The sequence below is a fragment of the Giraffa tippelskirchi genome, chromosome 1, assembly GCF_054371585.1.
Source record: "Giraffa tippelskirchi isolate mGirTip1 chromosome 1, T2T-mGirTip1v1.2.pri, whole genome shotgun sequence".
NCBI lineage: Eukaryota > Metazoa > Chordata > Mammalia > Artiodactyla > Giraffidae > Giraffa > Giraffa tippelskirchi.
In genome coordinates, this window is record NC_137275.1 from 67699520 (window position 1) to 67718516 (window position 18997).

At 37.7% G+C, this 18997-nt stretch overlaps 1 protein-coding gene across 11 annotated transcripts in view; it reads left to right on the forward strand.

The window, feature by feature from the left end:
• PPARGC1A (PPARG coactivator 1 alpha) overlaps window positions 1-18997 on the forward strand; it is a 391629-nt gene that overhangs the window by 275140 nt on the left and 97492 nt on the right. For 6 of the 11 annotated variants that reach the window (XR_014069868.1, XM_081545341.1, XM_081545078.1 and 3 more), the window contains one exon: window positions 17325-17504. Coding sequence is in view for 6 of the 11 variants with exons in the window: in XM_081545341.1 (XP_081401467.1) it covers window positions 17325-17504 (180 nt within the window). In the remaining 5 variants the exon portion in view is untranslated. Of the gene's footprint in view, window positions 1-11823; window positions 12016-12784; window positions 12951-17324; window positions 17505-18997 lie in introns of those variants that run through there. The other 5 variants (XM_081545159.1, XM_081545437.1, XM_081545516.1 and 2 more) reach the window with 3 other exon arrangements.

Consider the following 18997-nt stretch of genomic DNA (forward strand, 5'->3'; position numbering starts at 1 on the left):
TCTATGATATCACTTACTTGAGAGTGAGTTCAAAACTTTAGGCCACCACTGCCAAGTAGGAAGATTATGGCCATCACATATATACTTGGAAATTTTCTAATAGACACATTTACAAAAGGTAAATTTAAATTTAATAACATCTTTTATTTTTCACAATATGTCCAAAATATTACATCACCGTGTCATCACTATAACTTGTTAATATCTTCCATTCAGTTTTTCATGTTTAAGACTTTGAAATCTTCTGTATATTTCGTATTGACAAAACATCTCAGTTTTGACCAGACACATTTCGAATGCTTAGTACCATGGGTGGGTAGTGGCTGTTGCATTGGACAGCACCGTTTTCCATGTATATCCCTACTTGGCAGCATATCCTGACACAGAAAAATTACTTGAAAGAAAAAAAATGCCTTAAATATCTAAAATAAAATATAACATGTCCTTTACATCACTTTATCAATTTAAAAATTAATTGTATGATTGATCACAAATTCCAGAAAAATGTGAATGCTGAGATGATTTATTTGATGGGCAGCTGGTGGCAAAATTGACTTTATATGGAATTGTTTTGCTCCTGTGGCTTTGTTTTCCATTTTTGCCCCCGTAGATAACGTCATTTTAAAACATGATTTGCTACTTGGCAGGTCTTCTCAGATTTGCAAACTCATAATATCTTGTCACTTTTCAGGCCCCATATGGATGTCTTGCTTCTTAACAGAGAAACTCTTGAAAGACTTTTAGCTCAGATCACTTTTGTGGCCAGCATCATGGAAACAAAAACTACTCTCTGCAGTTGCTGCTTCTGATCTCTTTAGAAGTAGACCCAGGTCAGGACTGGTATGAGGCTGGTTTTCCTTTTCTTCACGTACAGACACTTGACATCCCAAAAGTGTAGGTGATGATTCTGTGTGCACACCCACAGAAAGTCGGCTGAATGTAAGACTTCAAAAGAAAGTCTGCCCTGCTTTGTTTCTAGAATGGTTTTTAGATGAAGAAGCCAGTAAAGAGCAGATCTCTGTATTTACTCTGATGGTGCTTGATGTTCAATGAGTTTTGTGTATTGGTATGTGAATAACAGGTATCATTACTGAGTACTTATTATATGCCAAGCATTGGGCTCGTATACGTCTCATTGAACCCTAACACCAATCATATAAAGTAGGTATTAATATTTATATTTCCATTTCACAGCTAAAAATGAGAGATCAGATAATTAAGTAACTCACTTGGGTTCACACAGACAATGTATGTGTATGCTAAGTCGCTTCAGTCACATCCAACTCTTTGTGACCTCTGTCCATGGGAGTCTCTAGGCAAGAACATTGGAATGGGTTGCCATGCCCTCCTCTAGGGGATCTTCCCAACCGAGGGATCGAACCCACATTTTTTATGTCTCCTGCATTGGCAGGCGGGTTCTTTACCACTCTTGCCACCGGGAATCAGACAGACACCCAATGGCAGATCTGTACTGACTAACCCCAAAAGTTATGTTCTCAGAGAAGAGGACCAGGTTTTCACACCAATTCAATGACCCCCTTTAATAGTGAATTTTAAACCAAAGGCAAAGTACTAAAGTTTATGAGTTAAAAGTTTTTTTCACTTCATTTAAGAAATACATTCAGAGAAGTGAGTTAACCAAAGAGACAATTATCATGTGATATTTCTTATATGTGGAATCTTAAAAAAATGGTACAAGTGAACTTATTTGCAAAACAGAAATAGAGTCACCAATGTAGAAAACAAACTGATGGTTACCATGGGGGAAGTGAGGGGAAGGGATAAATTGGGAAATTAAGATTGACATATACACACTACCCTAGATGATCTCTTGCATTGGGGGCAGATTCTTTACCATCTGAGCCACCAGGGACTCATATATAAAATAGATAACTAATAAGGACTTACTGTATAGCACAGAGAACTCTACTCAATACTCTATAATGACCTATATGGGGAAAGAATCTAAAAAAAGAGTGGTTACATGTATATGTATAACTAATTCACTTTGCTGTATACCTGAAACTAATACAATATGGTAAACCAACTACAATGAAAAATTAAAAAAGAAAGAAATAATTCAGATACTCAGTCCTAGCCCATCTTTTGATAGAATATAAATTTAGACAGTTGAAATGGCTTTGTCCAAGGTCAACATTGGGTCTCTTGATTCCTATTCCACTTCTGATTGTCTGTGTGGTTTATTGGCTTCTTTAAGATTAGTTGAACATTCAGAATTTTATAAGAGAAAGGCAGCAAACTTTAAAATTTGGAGTATAGGAAGGTTTCCTTCCCTTTCTTCTCTATGCATTTTAGACTTTTTATTGACATATACTATGAATACTGAAAAGTGCATATATCATAAGGGTTGAGTTCCATGAACTTTCACTAACTGATCATATCCATGGAATCAGAATTGACAGCAAGAAATAAACCATAACTAGCTTTCTGGAGGGCTTCCCAGGTAGCTCAGTGGTAAAGAATCAATGCAAGAGATGCAGGAGACAAGGGTTCCATCCCTGGGCCAAGAAGATCTCCTGGAGAAGGAAATGACAACCTGCTCCAGTATTCTTTCCTGGGAAATTCCATGAACAGAGGAGCCTGGCGGGCTCTCATCCATGGGGCCACAAAGAGTTGGACATGACTGAGTGAGTGAGCAACTACAGATATTTCTGGAGCCCCTTGCCCACACCATGCTCCCAGCTTCTAACCAAAACAAAGTCAGTCTCTATCCTGACTTCTGGGTTAATAAATTAGGTATATTTGTCTCTGTACTTATTCATGTAATGGCGAGTAATCATCAAACATATACTTTTTGGGTGTGTCTGGCTTATTTATCTTCACATTATATTTGCTGAAATTATGCACATTTTCACATATAGTAGAAGTTTTTTTCATTCTCACTGATGTATTTGGCTATACTTTTGAAGTGTAAGAATCTCAACAACCATAATATTGCCAGTAGAATTAATAAGTTTATTGAACATTAATTACTATTTAAATTGCTTTTTAAAAGAGTATTAAGCTTACTTTTATTTGATTCAGTCTAAAACAAAACAAAATAACAAAACTCAAATATGGAGCCTTAGCGGTCGCAGTGTAAGGTATATCCCAGCAAACCACTCTTGTCTTGTGTTTTTACGCAATATTCGACATAGGGTAACATAATAGGGAAGACAAAGAGGGCACAGTCTGAAAATACCCACAAGAGAGTGCCGAGTTGGAGTTCCCACTAAATAGCTTTATATGGCTGTGTAAAAGGTTAGGTGTGGCCTATTTTTAGGTACCCTACATGGAAATGGATGTACTAAGATGGATGATAGAAAGTTATACCTCGGGAGTTGTCAGAGATTTTTGTTTTGAAAAGAGTTAGGAAAAGAATCCTTTCTGATCATCTGCTTGGGGCAAAGTACATCCTGGGCTCTTTAAAGCTTTTGAACTCTTGAAAAGGGAAGCTCTTGTAAATTGCCTTTTGGAGATTTGTTTCATAGGCCCAGAAATCAAGCTACCTTATGTTAGTTTTCTTGTTGTTTCTTTTTTTCTGGGTGCAAGAAAATGGGAAGTTTAATGTGTCTTGCTAGAGGATACTGCTGGGGTGTCCAGCACTGTACATGCTGGTAGTTTATCAAGGCTTTTTCCTTACCGAGGTTTATCATTTCCCTGATTTTCCTCCACTATTACCAAGGCTCCTTCTCCAAATGTTCTGTTAGAGGAATTTAGTATGTCGGAGGCTATTCATTCAGCACTAAGAGATGATCTCTAAGTGGATGGTATTATTTGGCTCTGAAGTACAGGTCTTCCTTCTGCTAAATAGGGTCGTATGCACAAAGAAAAGAGCTAAACAGGAAAACTGCATGACTCCCAGTGATAGATCAACTATTTATCCTGTGATACATCTTGATTTGATATATTTGCTAATAATGCCAGGATAACATATGTTAGGCATTTGTCCTTCTTTTCTACCTCCACATTCTATAGTAACATCTCAGATGATCTTTCTCAAATTAAAAAAAAAAGAAAAGGTAAGGTCTCCTTTTACCAAATACTGTGAGCTTTTTATTTAATGGGCCGACTGCTCTGGTAATAGGAGGCAGGAATGTTACTTTAAGCTCTTATTTCCATGGACCTTATTCCTATTTACAAAACCCTAAATTTCAGATCCATCCACTCTTCTAAATCTTCTCTCTCTGGGTAACATCATTTCTTACCCATTGTAAAACCAAATCACATGTTAGTATGTTAGATCACATCTATATGCAGGCATAAGTGAATAGTCACTATCATATCAGCTGTGTGTTTTTCATCCTTACTATGCAAGCAGGGACTTGATCTTCAATGTGACTTTTACCATTTAATAGAGTTAATGATAAACAAGATGAAAGCTTGCTATTTCTCTGGGGCAATGACCTGAGCTTTGTAAGAACCTCAGATCTGTAGAAGCTGGTCTTCTTATGGGGAATATTCATGAAAGTATTATATATTTCTAGTTCTCATCTATTCATTTTCTGGAATGGCTAGGAAGTTTAAAGATCCATATTTCTATGATAGTGTGCTTTTACCTTTCCTACACATTCTCCCTGATTTCTAGTTCCTTTGAACAGTGCAAGTGCAATATTTGCATTCACCCTGTGCAAAGAAGTTTTCCCATCTCTTATCTCTGTCAGGGCAGAGACATCACTGCATTTGAGGATCTTAGATATAATTGAATCTGACCATCTCTATTGACAGATGAGGAAACTGAGGCTAGAATCATTAAGTGAACTGCCCCAAAGTTGAATTGCAGAACCCATGTCCTTCCTATCATCCTTTTCCTTCCTTTCTGGGCTAAATCAAGATCCACAGAGTCACTCGACTTATCAAGAAGACTTGAGCCTTGCGTCATCACTTGAAATCTCATGAATTTGGCCTTGGTTTCAGCCCTGTGAACCATCTTCTCATGAAAATTCTTAATGGTCACAATAATGATCACCCAAGTGTAGGAAGAGTAATTTGCAGGGAAGATCCATAAAACTGCAAGAACACTAATTTGAAGAGGCTGACAGTACAGTTTTCACTCCTGTGGAGATGGTCAGCCTTCTAGGGGAAAGGGGAGGTCAAGGTCTCATGTGACATTTGGAGAACCCAGAATGAGGTTCCTGCCCAAGAACAGGGCTGCAACGTGACAGCATTTACACAGGTGGCTCCACATTCAGGAACAGATTGTGGTACAGAAATTCACTTGCAAGTTGCTGGTTTGAAACTTGGACTGCATTTTTCGCACCAGTCAATTTCAGTTGTCTCCTATCAAAGCCACATCTCCAGCAGCTCTTCCCTTCATCCTTCTATAACTGCTCCATCTTATTCCCAGCTGGTAAAAATCCTTCTTTGAGAAATTTTCTTAATACTTTAGTCACACCATTCTAAAAGTATTTACTTTTTTTTCCCCTTGGTATGTGCTTCTGAACGCCATTAGATGGAAGAAGGGAGAAAAAATATGATGAACAAATATAGATGCTTTTGTATAAATAACTGAAATCTCCTTAACTGTACCAAGGATAATTGCATTTTTCAGTGGAACATTTGTTTCACTTAACTGGTGACATTTCAAGTTGACAAACAAAGTGTAGATGGCCATGGCATCTGGGGTCAGTGATTTGGGCCCACCTCGCAGGCAAGCTAATAGCCAAAAGCTTTCTTTTCTGCAGAATTCAGAGCTCAGAGGGTTTTTCAGGGTGCCAGATAGTAACTTCTCCCAGCCTTGCATCCTGAATGGAGTGGCTATTAGACTTGATAGACACAAATGGCTTCCTTTTAGATATATGATGAATACTGAGGTTTATAGTGGATATCAGAGGCTGTTTCTGTTTGTTACATTCCCTATATGTTAAGAATGCATAGTTATAAGTCTGAATCTCTATATTTCTTTAAAAAATGAATAGTTTTATTCTTCTGAGTATAAAAGCTATATGTGTTTATCTCAAAATTTAAAAATTATAGAAAGACACATATATTCACACATACAAAAATTTTAAAGAACTTATATCATTGGCCACTATTAACACCTTGTTATATTTTCTCCTTATCCTCTTTGTTCTTCTGTTTTTCTGAGTGTTATTTATATGTAAATTTTTGTGACTATAGTTTCTTCAAACATAATTTTAAACCTTAATATATGTTAACATTTTCTTATTATGCTATTTAATATATTTTACTACAATTTTTAATGATAGCATTGAATATATATACATACTGAATATATCTGTATGAATATATATGAGTTTATATATATACATTTTGTCGGGGCATTATTGTTGGACACTTATACTGCTTTCATGTTTTCAATAATGTAAATTATGTAGCACTGACTATCTCCACACTAAAAATCTTTGCATGTATCCCCTCTGTTATTTCCTTAAGATGAAGTTCTAGAAGTAGGATTTTTGAATCTATGGGGTTGCCCATTTTTAACATTTTTGACACATACTTCCTGTTTGTCCCCTAGAAAAATCTTTACTCATTTATAATCCGACCAGTGGTATTTGACATCTATTTTTGATTGAGCTGCTAAATGCAGAGGTCAATCTTAGAAGTTGTCTTTTTGGTTAAGAATATTTCCTCAAAAATCCTGTGTCTAGTTGGGATTGCAATAGAAAGTAAGATTTTATACAAGGCATCACAAAATTTAGCTTAGATCTTAAGCTAATTGCTTCCTAAGATGAGAATTTATTTCCTTTCTACATCCTCACATTTTTAGGATATATATTTACTCTGCTAGAGTAAATTCAAATGCCAAAGCACTGGAAAAATATACAACAGAAATAAAAGCAAAATAACCAAAACCCTTCCAAGTCTAATCTGGTGGGATTAAAAAAAAAAAAGAAAAAAGACTTCACTTATTTAATTCTTCCATCTCAAGAATAGTTGAAAATACAATTTACTTCACTACAATCAAAAGAATTTAAGCTCATTAGGACCCCAGCTCTAGAAATAAGTACCAAAGGGAACTGTTTGACTAACAATTTTTTTTTCAGTTTAATAATTGTGTACCCTAATTTTCTCTGGCCCTCAGGAACTTCAGTTAGGGGATAAAATGTTTTTCTTACTAAGTGAGTTATGTTATTGAGGTTCAGTAGGACTTCAAAATTTTAAATAATAACATTTAATAAAATAGCATGTGCTTTTTATTGTTTAAAAAAAAATACCAAATAACCCTGTTGAACATTTCTTGTTTAAACAATCAATAACTCACTGCATTATACATGAATTGAGCTGAAATAATTAAGGTAAATGAAAATGTCTGTAAATGCTCAAATACAGTAGAGTCAAGCGTCAGATGAAATCAGATTTTAACCATCCTTTTATTATCATCCTTTTATTATCTCTTATCTGTGGGCCTAATTAGCATACTTCTTGCCTTATGTTTAATTTAGTCCAACTGACTGCAATTTGGACTAATTCGTAGGTAATTTTTTGTTTTAGTGTGAGAAGTTCCAAGAGCAGGTTTTGAGATCCATGTTAAAATACGGGCTCAATTGCCTAGAGCTGGTCTGCAGAAGATTTCACTGTAGTGAGAGGTTGCTGAAGTTGTTTATCACCTCTAAGTTTACTGAAAAATAAAAATAAATGAATGCTAGGAGGCATTAAAGTTGTCCACTGATTTTCCTCTATTTGTTGCCCTAATATGCTTAGTTCACAGTGACATCACCATGGTGGTTTTGTGTAAAATAAGACTTCATTTTAGAGTGTTTGTAGACTAGGGGCCTTTATTATACCCTGCCCTCCTACCAGCTTCTGTGCCCTGCACAGCCACAGTTTCGAACATGTCCCAGGGGCTCAGAGCACGTGCTCAGACACTGATGTGGAGTTTCAGGATCAATGAGCCCCTCCAGGAATTAAAAGCCAGCAATTGAATGCCTGTTAGTAATGATTAACTTTAAAAATATTAGCCATTCTGGGCAGATCCCTTTCCTTTCTAGGCAGGTAGCATTCCCAGGAATGTTGGTTTCCCCTTAAATAGACAGTCTCTAGGTTATAAATTTGCCTCAGGGGACTTAGCTGTGCTTTTGATTTGAGAATGAATGTTAACCTTATGTATGAAACTTTAGTCTTCCAAGGAGGATTTTTAGAGATATGTATGCTCTTTTTGACTGTTATCTAAAATCCTGGCTCTGTCTTATTTTTATCAGTTATAAAACGGGTACACAGATCATCCTTATTGGATAGTTTTGAGGACTAAATTGATTGAAATGTGGTGTCTAAACTGCTGATCTCCATGTCTAGCCCTTATAAGCTCTACTGTGGTTTTCTTCTCCCTTTTTCTTTCTTGAAAACTTTCAGCCTTAAGTTTATTCTTATGTAGTTTATTGTAAGCTTAGAAAAACAAATGAACAAAGATGTTTATGCTAGTAGCTCTTTACTTATGAGTTCTCACCTATATATGTAATAATTAGATCAAAACCAATTGTCTTTGCTGTTGTCTACTTGGGTAATTCAGTTTGATTGTGTTTATTTTTTAGAAATGGCAATTGTCTGAAATATAGAGGGGAACAAAAGCCTGGAATCTGGGACAGGAGTAGGGATTGAAACCTAAATGTTATGTACTTAGTTACATTTTTTCCAAAGAATTGAATTAGTCTCTTGAAGGTTTATTTTCTCTTTTGTTATCAACTTTAGGGATAGATCTTCTTGCCTCCACCTATATTGGAGTCTTGAGAAACGTTAACAGAAGTTCTGAGCAGAGAAAATCCATTGGGGTGGAATCCAGGCTCTGTGTAGATATGGAACATCATGGGCACTCAACAAATGTGAATAAATACCTCCTTCTATTGTTGAGACAAAATGGGGTTGATTTGGGTGTACATTTAATGTTTAGTGAAAGGGCCTTGTACCTAGAAAAGGTATATTTTAAGGAGGACAGGAATCTAGATATTGAGGAAAATAGCATTGCTTCTTTCATATCAGATTATTCTCTATTTTTAATGTCTGTCATCCCCCAAATTGTAAGTTTCCTTGTGTCCATGACATATACTGTCTTGGCAGCCCTTGCAATACATTGCCATGGACACAGTAAAGTTTCAATAGATCCTTGTTGATTGAAACCAAACATTTGGAAATCGTGGAGGCAGAATTGATGAAGGGGTGAAAAGAGGGCCGCAGGGAGAAACGGAGGCAAACAGTCAAGGCAGAGAGGGAATCAAATATAGAAACTTCCTGGAAAAGACCAAGGTTGATGAGTGACTGACAATTTTTGTTTTTCTGAGAAAAGAAAAACTGGACATAAGAGAAACTTTAATCTGAAGAGCTAATTAACCAAATTATAAGAACTCTAAAATATCCCTCTCATTAGTTATCATTTTTAGACAAAAAAAAAAGATAGTGTAAGTTATTATAATTTGCCCCAAGGATCTAGGTAAATTTTTATGTGTATACAGTAATAGAAATTTGCAAGAAAAATTGTGGTATGCTGTAGTTTATAAATCATTTCAATGTTTTGACTTCTCACTAACCCTTTTCCTCTCTTCGTGATGGTAAGAAAAGAAAAAAAAGTATATGTATAATTTTCCATTATTTGTAAGAGAGAAAACGTGCCAGTGAACTGTGTATACATACACACACACACACTCACACATATTCACCTTTGGCTTCAGTAGGTGCTGATTTAATTAAGAAAAAGTGGAATTAGGTGGCAAAAAAGACAAACAAGAAAGCGCTGACCACATAATATAAACAGGTTCAAATATCAAAAACAATAATACAGAGTATTCCAGTGTAAAGAACTTCTCTAAAAGATGTAAATAAGATTAATATAAATATAGGTACACACACACATATATAATGGATGCCTGGCAATCAATGAACACGAATAAAAATATCAGAGAATATCACGACACAGGGATCACCTGATAATAATGAATAAACATCAGCTCTTCCTGGTCAAGTGACCAATATTATTTCACAGTTGACTGTGTTGAAGGCAGAGCCAATGACCTTTGCCCTGCATTTTAATAATTTACTATAGTTTTACATTAAATCAGAATATAATTGTGAAGAAAATTAGTGTTTCTTTGTGGGGAATGCAGAGTAATGCCACTAATTGCATGTATAAAAGCCTTCCTGAGGTTGTATTTTCCTGTTCTTTCTTGATTTACAAATTAAAACTACGGTAATTTTCCACTCTTTGTAAGAGGCAAAATGTGCCAGTGAAATGTATTCAGCTAACTTAAAATGTCAACGCTTTTGGCCATCTTTTTATGTCCAGTAATGACAAACTGTCAATTTCATCACATTATTCAGGAATATACTAGCAACTTGTTGCAGATATCAGAGTAAGCAAATTTTTTTAGAGTTGTGATCTGAAAGAAGAGCAGTCTGGATTTTTTTTTTTTTCTTTTTGGGTTGTTTTTTCTTTTACCTTAATATTTGAGCTACTTTGTAGTTAGAGCATATCACCATTTTTTTTCTTGATAAAGGGAAGGACAATAGAGAATTCATTAAGTTAAACTTAGTAGAATAGAAAATTAAACAAATAGTGCTTGAGAATTATTTTTAGATACCTAGGGAACTTTTTTTCAGATGAAATATTATCAAGTAAAAGAATCGAGCTGATTTTAAAAGTATATGGAGTTTATTCACAAATATACAACCATGTGTACATCACTCTGGAACTTGGAAGGGTTAAATCGGACCACTGTGGGGTTATGGGAAGTGTTTCCCAGAGTTGTCTAGTACCTTGAATCTGTTATGGATTTGATGTGTAGTGTTATTCTAAAACAGTTGCACCTGCATTAGCTCTCATTGTCTCAGGCTAGAAGCTGAAAAATTCAAAAAATGAAAAATCTCAAGAAATGAATATTTCTGTTAATAACATGTTGGTATTTTTCCCCGACTCCATGAACATTCTTGATCTCACAGGCAAAATGCACAACCCAGGGCACTAGGGTTGGAATCCAGTGTTTATTCAAAAAGGCACCCTAAGGCAGTTAGAGAGGAAATGCTACATGTATGGGGGGAAAAAAGGCAGCTGGAAACTAAGCTGATCTGGGCAAAAGCTGCAGCGACTGTCTTTACTAACACTTGTTTTCTGAGAACCTATGAGAGAAATGGAAATAATCTGAAGGACCCTGAAAGGATGGTATTTTGTTGCTTGTTCTCCTTATATGGAGCAAAGCAAACTGCAGTAACACTTCTCGGGAGCTGGTATTCCCTGCTGCCACGGGGACAGCTGTTTTCTGCGTGGAGGAGTTTGTTTATACCTTAAAAAATACAGTCTGTTTTGTTGATTAAATAAGCAAAAAAAAAAAAAAAATCATGCCTCATCCTCTGCTTTCAAACACTCCCCCCAATTAAAAAATATCTCATAAAAATGCATCATGTGATACTATCTTGCTTTAGTCCCAAACCGAGTTTACTTGGATGTCTTCAAATTTGAGTCCTGAGGGAGTACACATTTGAGCTAAGAATGTAGTTACTCTGTCATGAAATAGGGAGCTTTGCCACTTGCTTGTTTTGGAAGGAAAATAAATTAAAAAAAGATTGCAGGAGATTTTAGTTATTATATCGTCAGGGCTCTGTTTAGAGTTGGTGGCATTCAAAGCTGGCTTTAGTCACAGCATGATGCTCCAAAAGTCCAAGTGTTCCCTTTCTTTCTTTCTTCTTTCCGTTTTTTTTTTTTTTTTAAGCGTTACTTCACTGAGGCAGAGGGCTGCCTTTGAGTGACGTCACAAGTTTGAGCAGCTAGCAGCACAGGAGAAGGGAGGCTGGGTGAGTGACAGCCCAGCCTACTTTTTAATAGCTTTGTCATGTGACTGGGGACTGTAGTAAGACAGGTGCCTTCAGTTCACTCTCAGTAAGGGGCTGGTTGCCTGCATGAGTGTGTGCTCTGTGTCACTGTGGATTGGAGTTGAAACAGCTTGATTGGCGTCATTCAGGAGCTGGATGGCGTGGGACATGTGCAACCAGGACTCTGTATGGAGTGACATCGAGGTGAGCTGGGGCTGGGCTCGGCACTGCAGCCAGGACCAAAGCTTCCCTCGCGATGTAATTATTCCTGTGAAGGGGGGAAGGGCTGGGGTTTGGGTGAGGAGAAGAGGCAGAAAAGTAGCCGGGGCAGGAGCTTTTGGAAGAGAATCTCAATCTTATCTTAACTCCTATAAGTTTGCTATTTTAAGGCGACTCTGAGATACCTTGAACAAATCAAAGCTTAGCTGCTGTCATCAGGATCTGTTGCAGTTAGAAACTCTTTCCATGTGCCTTTCGCTCTGTTTCTACTCATATGCAATATTTATGCTCTAAGATATTGATATGAATCAGAAGCTGAAGTCTTTCCAGTGGTGTTTAGTGGCCTGGTTGGAAAAATGCCATTTCTATTTATAATAAGATGAAGATAAAAATATTAAAATGGATGGACTCAAATCTAGTCAGTTTTGACTCTAGTCCGGATTTTTTTTTCTTCTCTCTCTGTTCATCAGACGGAGAACTCAGAAAATCCTAAATAATCCTGCTGGGCTATTTTAGATTGCTTTTCCCACAGAACACAAAACAACAAAAGCTGATTCCTTTAAAACTCCTCTGTGTGGTTGAAAGCTTTGACCAGCAAAAAAAAAAAAAAAAAGACCTGCTTTACAGTGCAAGGTTTTCCATTAGCATCCGGGCAGGGAAGCCAATGGTTAAAACTGTCTGTACCACGGAGAGCTGCCCGAAGCCGGAGAGAATAGAGTTTATGCAGGACTGTGTGTGGAGCTGCTCGCTGCTTGTGTAAAAATAGACGGCAATACATCAATTCCACAGTCTCTGCTGGCTACAATTCATACAGGGGGAGAAAAAAAGCAAGCCGGTTTCCTCGTAATCTCTGGAGTCTAGAGTGACTAGCAGGGGGGGACGGAGGACGGCGGCATGTTTGCATTCAACACAATGGAATGTTCTCGGAAAGTTTGGCCAACTTGGGAAACAAGTGAAACTTTCTGTGGACTCTGGTGAGATGGACCCGAATTGAATTGCAGGGAGGATCTGAGTGGCTAACAATGAATCTGGCAAAGGGCTGGGAGAGCTTCCTCTGGGAAGCTGGGGGCACGTAGGGTAAGGGGAGGATCAAGGGCTACACGTGATTTGATTAAATAAGATGTCCATGTGGTACGGCGATACACATCTAAAGTGAAAATAATTTGGCCAAGGCTGTCTGCGAACGCATTTTTCCTCTCTAGCGAGGCATGCCCTGGATTCTTAACTCTTCGCTGGGTTTGCAAATGCTGGCTTCCTCTGCCCTCTCCTGCCTTGGCAGATGCGTTTTTGTGGATTGTAATTGTTCTTATCTTGTTGTGATTTTTTGGTAAGGTGGAAGAAATATGGATAATTCATATATCCTGTAGCTATTATAAGTCAGGGTTCTAAGTGGCCTCAAAGTCCTAATTGTCTTCGAGTAGCTGGAGTATCCTGTGGGTGGTTGTCTGGCTGGCACTGTGGGTCTCAGCTGCTGTAGTTTCATTTTTCCATCATGTATTATTCCTGATGCCGTTAGGAGCTGATTGAGGAACTAGATCATATGGAAATAGGGAAGATTTATTTTCATCATTGGCATTCCTGCAGTCATATTCAAAGAAGCATCAGAACTGTTTAGAACAGAGGCTCTTTAATTTTGTGCTTAGGGAGGTGAGGTCTTGGGCTAATTGTCCAGCCGTGGATTGAGTTGTCGGTCAGTCGGCTGAGACCGGCCAGTCGCTCCTCTGTTGCACCGGAGGCAGCAGGCGGCTAGCAGCCCAGCCTTGGCGGCAGCAGCCCTGGGAATCACCTCCGCCAGGCTCAAATATTACAAGCAGCAGGTAGTGTAGGCCACTTTCATTTTTTGAATCATTAATGTTTGCTGTCATCCTAAAACATATTATGCCCTTTTGCACATAATGACAAGACAGCACGTTGGTTAATAAAGGCCTATATCACTCTAGCTACTCGGAGTCCCCGGTGTTTCACAGTTTAATGAAGGTGATGTCCAATAAGGTTACTAAGATTGATAGAGACAGTTCCGATGACATACACTCCACTAAGACTGTCACTCTTTACTGACCCCTGCCCTCCCCTCTCTCCCCTGCCTTGACTAATTTTTTTTAAGAAGTAAGATTCTTTTTTCGTTAATATAATTAATGTGGCCAAGTCCACTCTTCCTGCTCTCCCTCTCTTTAAAATTTACCATCAATGGCACAAAAACCTCCAAAAGGTTAATGGAGAATTATACTTAATTATAATGATTCATTATCATCAGTGCAGTTAAGCTAATTTATTGTCTGCTCCTTAACTAAGAGAAAAGTCTCTTGGGGTGAAATAACGTACAATAATTAGCCTTTTGTGTTTAGTGACTGTTTCTCCTTTTAAATCTTATTATAAAATTAAGGCTGCGGTTGTGAAATAGCTGTCATAGTTGCAGAGAGGCAGTAGAATGTGTCTCTGTAAGTTTCCATAAAGCACACCTGTTACAGATGTATAGGGAAGCAGTAAATACCAGCGTGTCAAATGAGGACAGTTACAGGGCTTGGACTGTTAAGCTGGCATCATCCAAAGACCAAATATAAATTAATAACAGAACACTTGCTACCGCTAATGTGTTTTAGATTATCAGGATAATGCCACGTTCAGAAGTCTTGATTTTATTAACACGTCAACATTGGCAAGAGCACATGCACATTTTTCAGCCATAACAGAAAAGCAAAATGAGAGAGACTGACAGAGAGAGGAAAGGAAAGAAATATGTGAATGACATCAGAGTAAAATACAAAAAAAAAAAAATTGATCTGATCTTTTCAGTGGTTTTAAAAGTTACTGAAAAATACATATTTCTGAAAGGTTGAAGGGTTTTGAAGGGGCCATGCCTGTAGAGGGCTGTTAAAGAGAGAGACAGTAAGAAGTTGTCCACCAAATCAGTGTCAGCATTCCAAGACATGGGTTCTAGAGTGTGCTATCCACAAGAGGAATTTAAGCCAAACGCACAGATCATGTGTTATCTAACTTATTTTTTTTTGTTGTTGTTTTTGCTTTTTATTTTAAAGACTCGCCCCCAAAACTACTAGTTTTTGTACCACTGAAAAAGTTTTCCCCTTGTCTCTGAATTGGTCATGTTGTAGAAGAGTTAACAGTGTGTGTGTGTGTATTGTGTTTGGAGGACAAGCAGTGAGCAAGTGTAGAGACTGGGAAGTGTTACACCCATAACAAAACATGAACATTGCACCAGAACAAAACCTTCTCTTCAGCCTAGCTTACTTATAAACCTAGTTTAGTATACTGACCTGTAACTTTGGGATAACTCCAATAATAAAAAAGGAAAGACCAATAAAATGATAAGGAAAGAGTTGCAATGGAGGTGATTGCTCTTCCTTGGCATTACCTTTGTGCCTGCCTTTCAGGATCTCTCTGGGGCCTGGTGGTCTTAGGGAGGAACTGCAGGAATGTTCAGGCTCCTCCCAGCCTCCCCTTACCAACTGCTGACTCCATTACCCAGTACCTACTTCTCAGCGTGGTGCTTACGATCACACTGCTGCATATGACCCGTGTAATGTAGCCTGGCAGGGATGACAGGGGTGCTTGAGAAAAAAATCTGCATAGAACTTATTTTATTCAAAATCTAAATGTCAAGTAGCATCTTCAGCTTCATGCCCAACTGCTGCCTGGATAGGAACAACTCCCCAGCATCTCTCCTGACCTTGGAAGGGAGGGCCGTGAGGCTGACACCTGGGAGGGTGTGCCTGCTGACTGAGACCCTTTGGCTGGCAGGTGGGTTAGTCGTTATAGCTCTGATATCACCAGACCCCTGCAATAAGCAGTTTCTACAGGGTTCTTCACAGATTGCTGTGCTGTTAGTGGTCAGATAGCCAATTCGAAGTAGAAATATGCCTCTTTGGGAAGGGGGTCTGCTTTCTCAAAAAGCCACCGTAGGGGACAGTTAACAGCCCACTTACTGTATGCAAGGAGGTGACAAGCAGCCCAGCCACAGTAGAGGGTATTTTAAGCCTCTCAATATATTGAAATCATTTTTTAAAACTCCATAGAAAAAAATCATTCTTTTGAATTCACTTAGAGCATAGTTGAGGAAAATATAAATGATGAAGAAAAATATGGTTGTTGTGTGGTAGAGTGGTTTTTCTGTTCACACATCAGGTGATCCCAATTGTATACATCCATCCACAGAGCCACACGTGAGCACACAAGACTTACTAGTTACACACAGTGAAAGATACAATGATAATAAGAAATGTGATTTCTGTCCTTCGTCTCAAGGGACTTATTTTTGACCTGTTTAAGATGAAGTTCAGAAGCTCATGAAAAGTCAAGTAAGAGTAAAAGATTTAAATAACAATTCGAGAGAACCATGGACATGTTAAAGGACTCTGCATCATTAGTTGCTAAATGAATTATATGAATTATAATAGTTAAAGGGAGCGTAAGTGGAGAGTTTTCCTGGTATAGTTCTTATTTTTTTCTCATTTAGTAATCATTTATTTTGTCTCTCTTATGTGTGATGGCAGTTCCAAGGTGAAATCAAATTTATATCTTTCCCTCAAAGAACTTCCCTGATGGCTTACATGGTAAAAAATCCTCCTGTAATGCAAGAGACCTGGGTTCAATCCCTGGGTCTGGAAGATCCCCTGGAGAAGAGAATGGCAATGCACTCTAGTATTCTTGCTTGGAGAATCCCATGGATAGAGAAGCCTGGTGGGCTAAAGTCCATCGGGTTGCAAAGAGTCAGACAGGACTGAGCAACTTTCACTCACTCAAAGTGCTTATACTCTGGAACTACCCTGGGGGTCCTGTGGATAAGACTCCATGCTCCCCATACAGGAGGGCCCAGGTTCAATTTCTGGTCAGGGAACTAGATCCCACATGCCGCAAATAAGGGTTTGCATAACACAAGTAAAAGATCCCGCATGCTGCAACTAAGACCTGCAGAGCCAAATAAATAAATAACTTTTTTTTAAAGAGCTTATTCTCTTTTTAAAAAAAGAGTGGAGTGAAATTTTGCGTATAGTTAACCAGAAAGCAATTTGAAACTTGGTAAGTCTATCGAAGAGGTACAAACAAATCTAAATTTATTTCTAATTGGACAAAACAGACGACTTCACGGAAGCATGGCATTTACCATGGATTTGGAGGTAGGGTTTGGGATGGAATGGTTCTGGCAAATTATCCTTTGGGAGCAAAGGGAGTTAAAGAGTCTAGGATGTTTTTTTCTGAGGACTAAAACCCTGGAAACCAGCTTTGGTGATGTCGTTGAATTAACCAGGCTTAATTCCTATCACATGCTATTACAGTTTAATAAATTCCTGCAGTTAATGAAAGTTTTTTTTTTTTCTCCCTGCCTCCTGCAGTGTGCTGCTCTGGTTGGTGAAGACCAGCCTCTTTGCCCAGATCTTCCTGAACTTGACCTTTCTGAACTAGACGTGAACGACTTGGATACAGACAGCTTTCTGGGTGGACTCAAGTGGTGCAGTGACCAATCAGAAATAATATCTAATCAGTACAACAACGAGCCTTCAAACATATTTGAGGTAAGGACAGCTGTTCAGAAAAATTAATTTCTCATTGAACTTGGTTTAGGCCATGCTAACATGATTATTGGCCTGAAAGCATAATGGGTTCTTACTTTGCTGTCACCAAAAGACTTTTTAATCATAGTTAGGTACTTCCTATTTTGCGGAAAAACGATATTTGGAAAACAAATGGCCTTTTTTTTTTTTTTTTTGAGAATTAAGGCCCTGAGGACCCATAACAGAGTGTATCAAACTCTGTTGAAATACTAAGAGATTGTGAAAGAATGAATGACAAAGAAGAGAAATGACTAAAACTGTTTTTTCCTGTCTATCTCCCACAGAAAATGGTACCTAATGTGAAATGTAAAAGAATGCATTTCCTTTTAACCAAAGGGTTAGGTCTACCTTTACTTATTTTACAAAGTAGGTTTGTAAAATAGTAGGGAGGGTTTTTTTTTTTTTTTTACTATTAATATTATATTTGATCATACCTCTGATTTCTTTATATTATGGGAACTTCTACAGCCAACTACTCTGGTATTTACTTATAATTTAGTCAAAATTAATTTACCTTTCAGTAGTGAAAATTACCTCCCAGACTCTAGACTCTTTATTATAAGCCTACCCTATAATAAAGAATGTTAATCTGCACCTATTAAAGTGTTACTTTGAGAAAAGAAGTTCTTTCTCACAAGATCAGTACTCATTTACTTGAAAATGAATGATTTCTTATGGGGACAAACGAAGTGGTTACTCTAGCAAGTAAAATGAGTTAGGATTGTCGAATCAACTAGTTTTCAGTGTCGCCACCTCCAGCACCACCATTCTCATGTAACATTTTCTACCTACCATGTGCCAGGATTCATACAAAGCACTATAAAAGTATTTTTTATCTACCAGCAGAGACACTTCTTACACTTCAATGTTGTTTGGTTGAAATCTCGAGTCATTAAGAAAACCAATTTTACAATATTTATTGAGTTTTTCCAGCACCCAGCACATAAAAGGCACTGAATAAATGTTTATTGAGTCATTAAGAAAACCCATTTTACAATATTTACTGAGTTTTTCCAGCACACAGAAGGTGTTGAATAAGTGTTTCATGAGTAGTGAGTGAAGGATGAATATGGTAGATTCAGCACCGCGATAGTAATAACAAAGTGGCTAACATCTTGGAACACTTTTGCTTTACATATGTCATCATGCTCATCCCTCAAAACAACCTATTATTGTTTAGGTACTATTCTTGTCATTCCCGTTTTACATATGCTGACAGGGAGTTTAAGAGAGGCTAAGTGATTTTCCCCAAATCACACCATTGACACAGACGTGAGATTTGAACCCCAGGTGTATCTGACTTCAAAGTCTATTATCATTGATTAAAAATAGAATAACTGAATTTGGGTGACAGCCATCCTTTACAAAGACATATCAAGCTGCTTCTTTGCTCAATATATTTAAAAATAGAACAGAATCTTTGCTTTCAGTGTTGGTTGACATGGAAGCAGGTA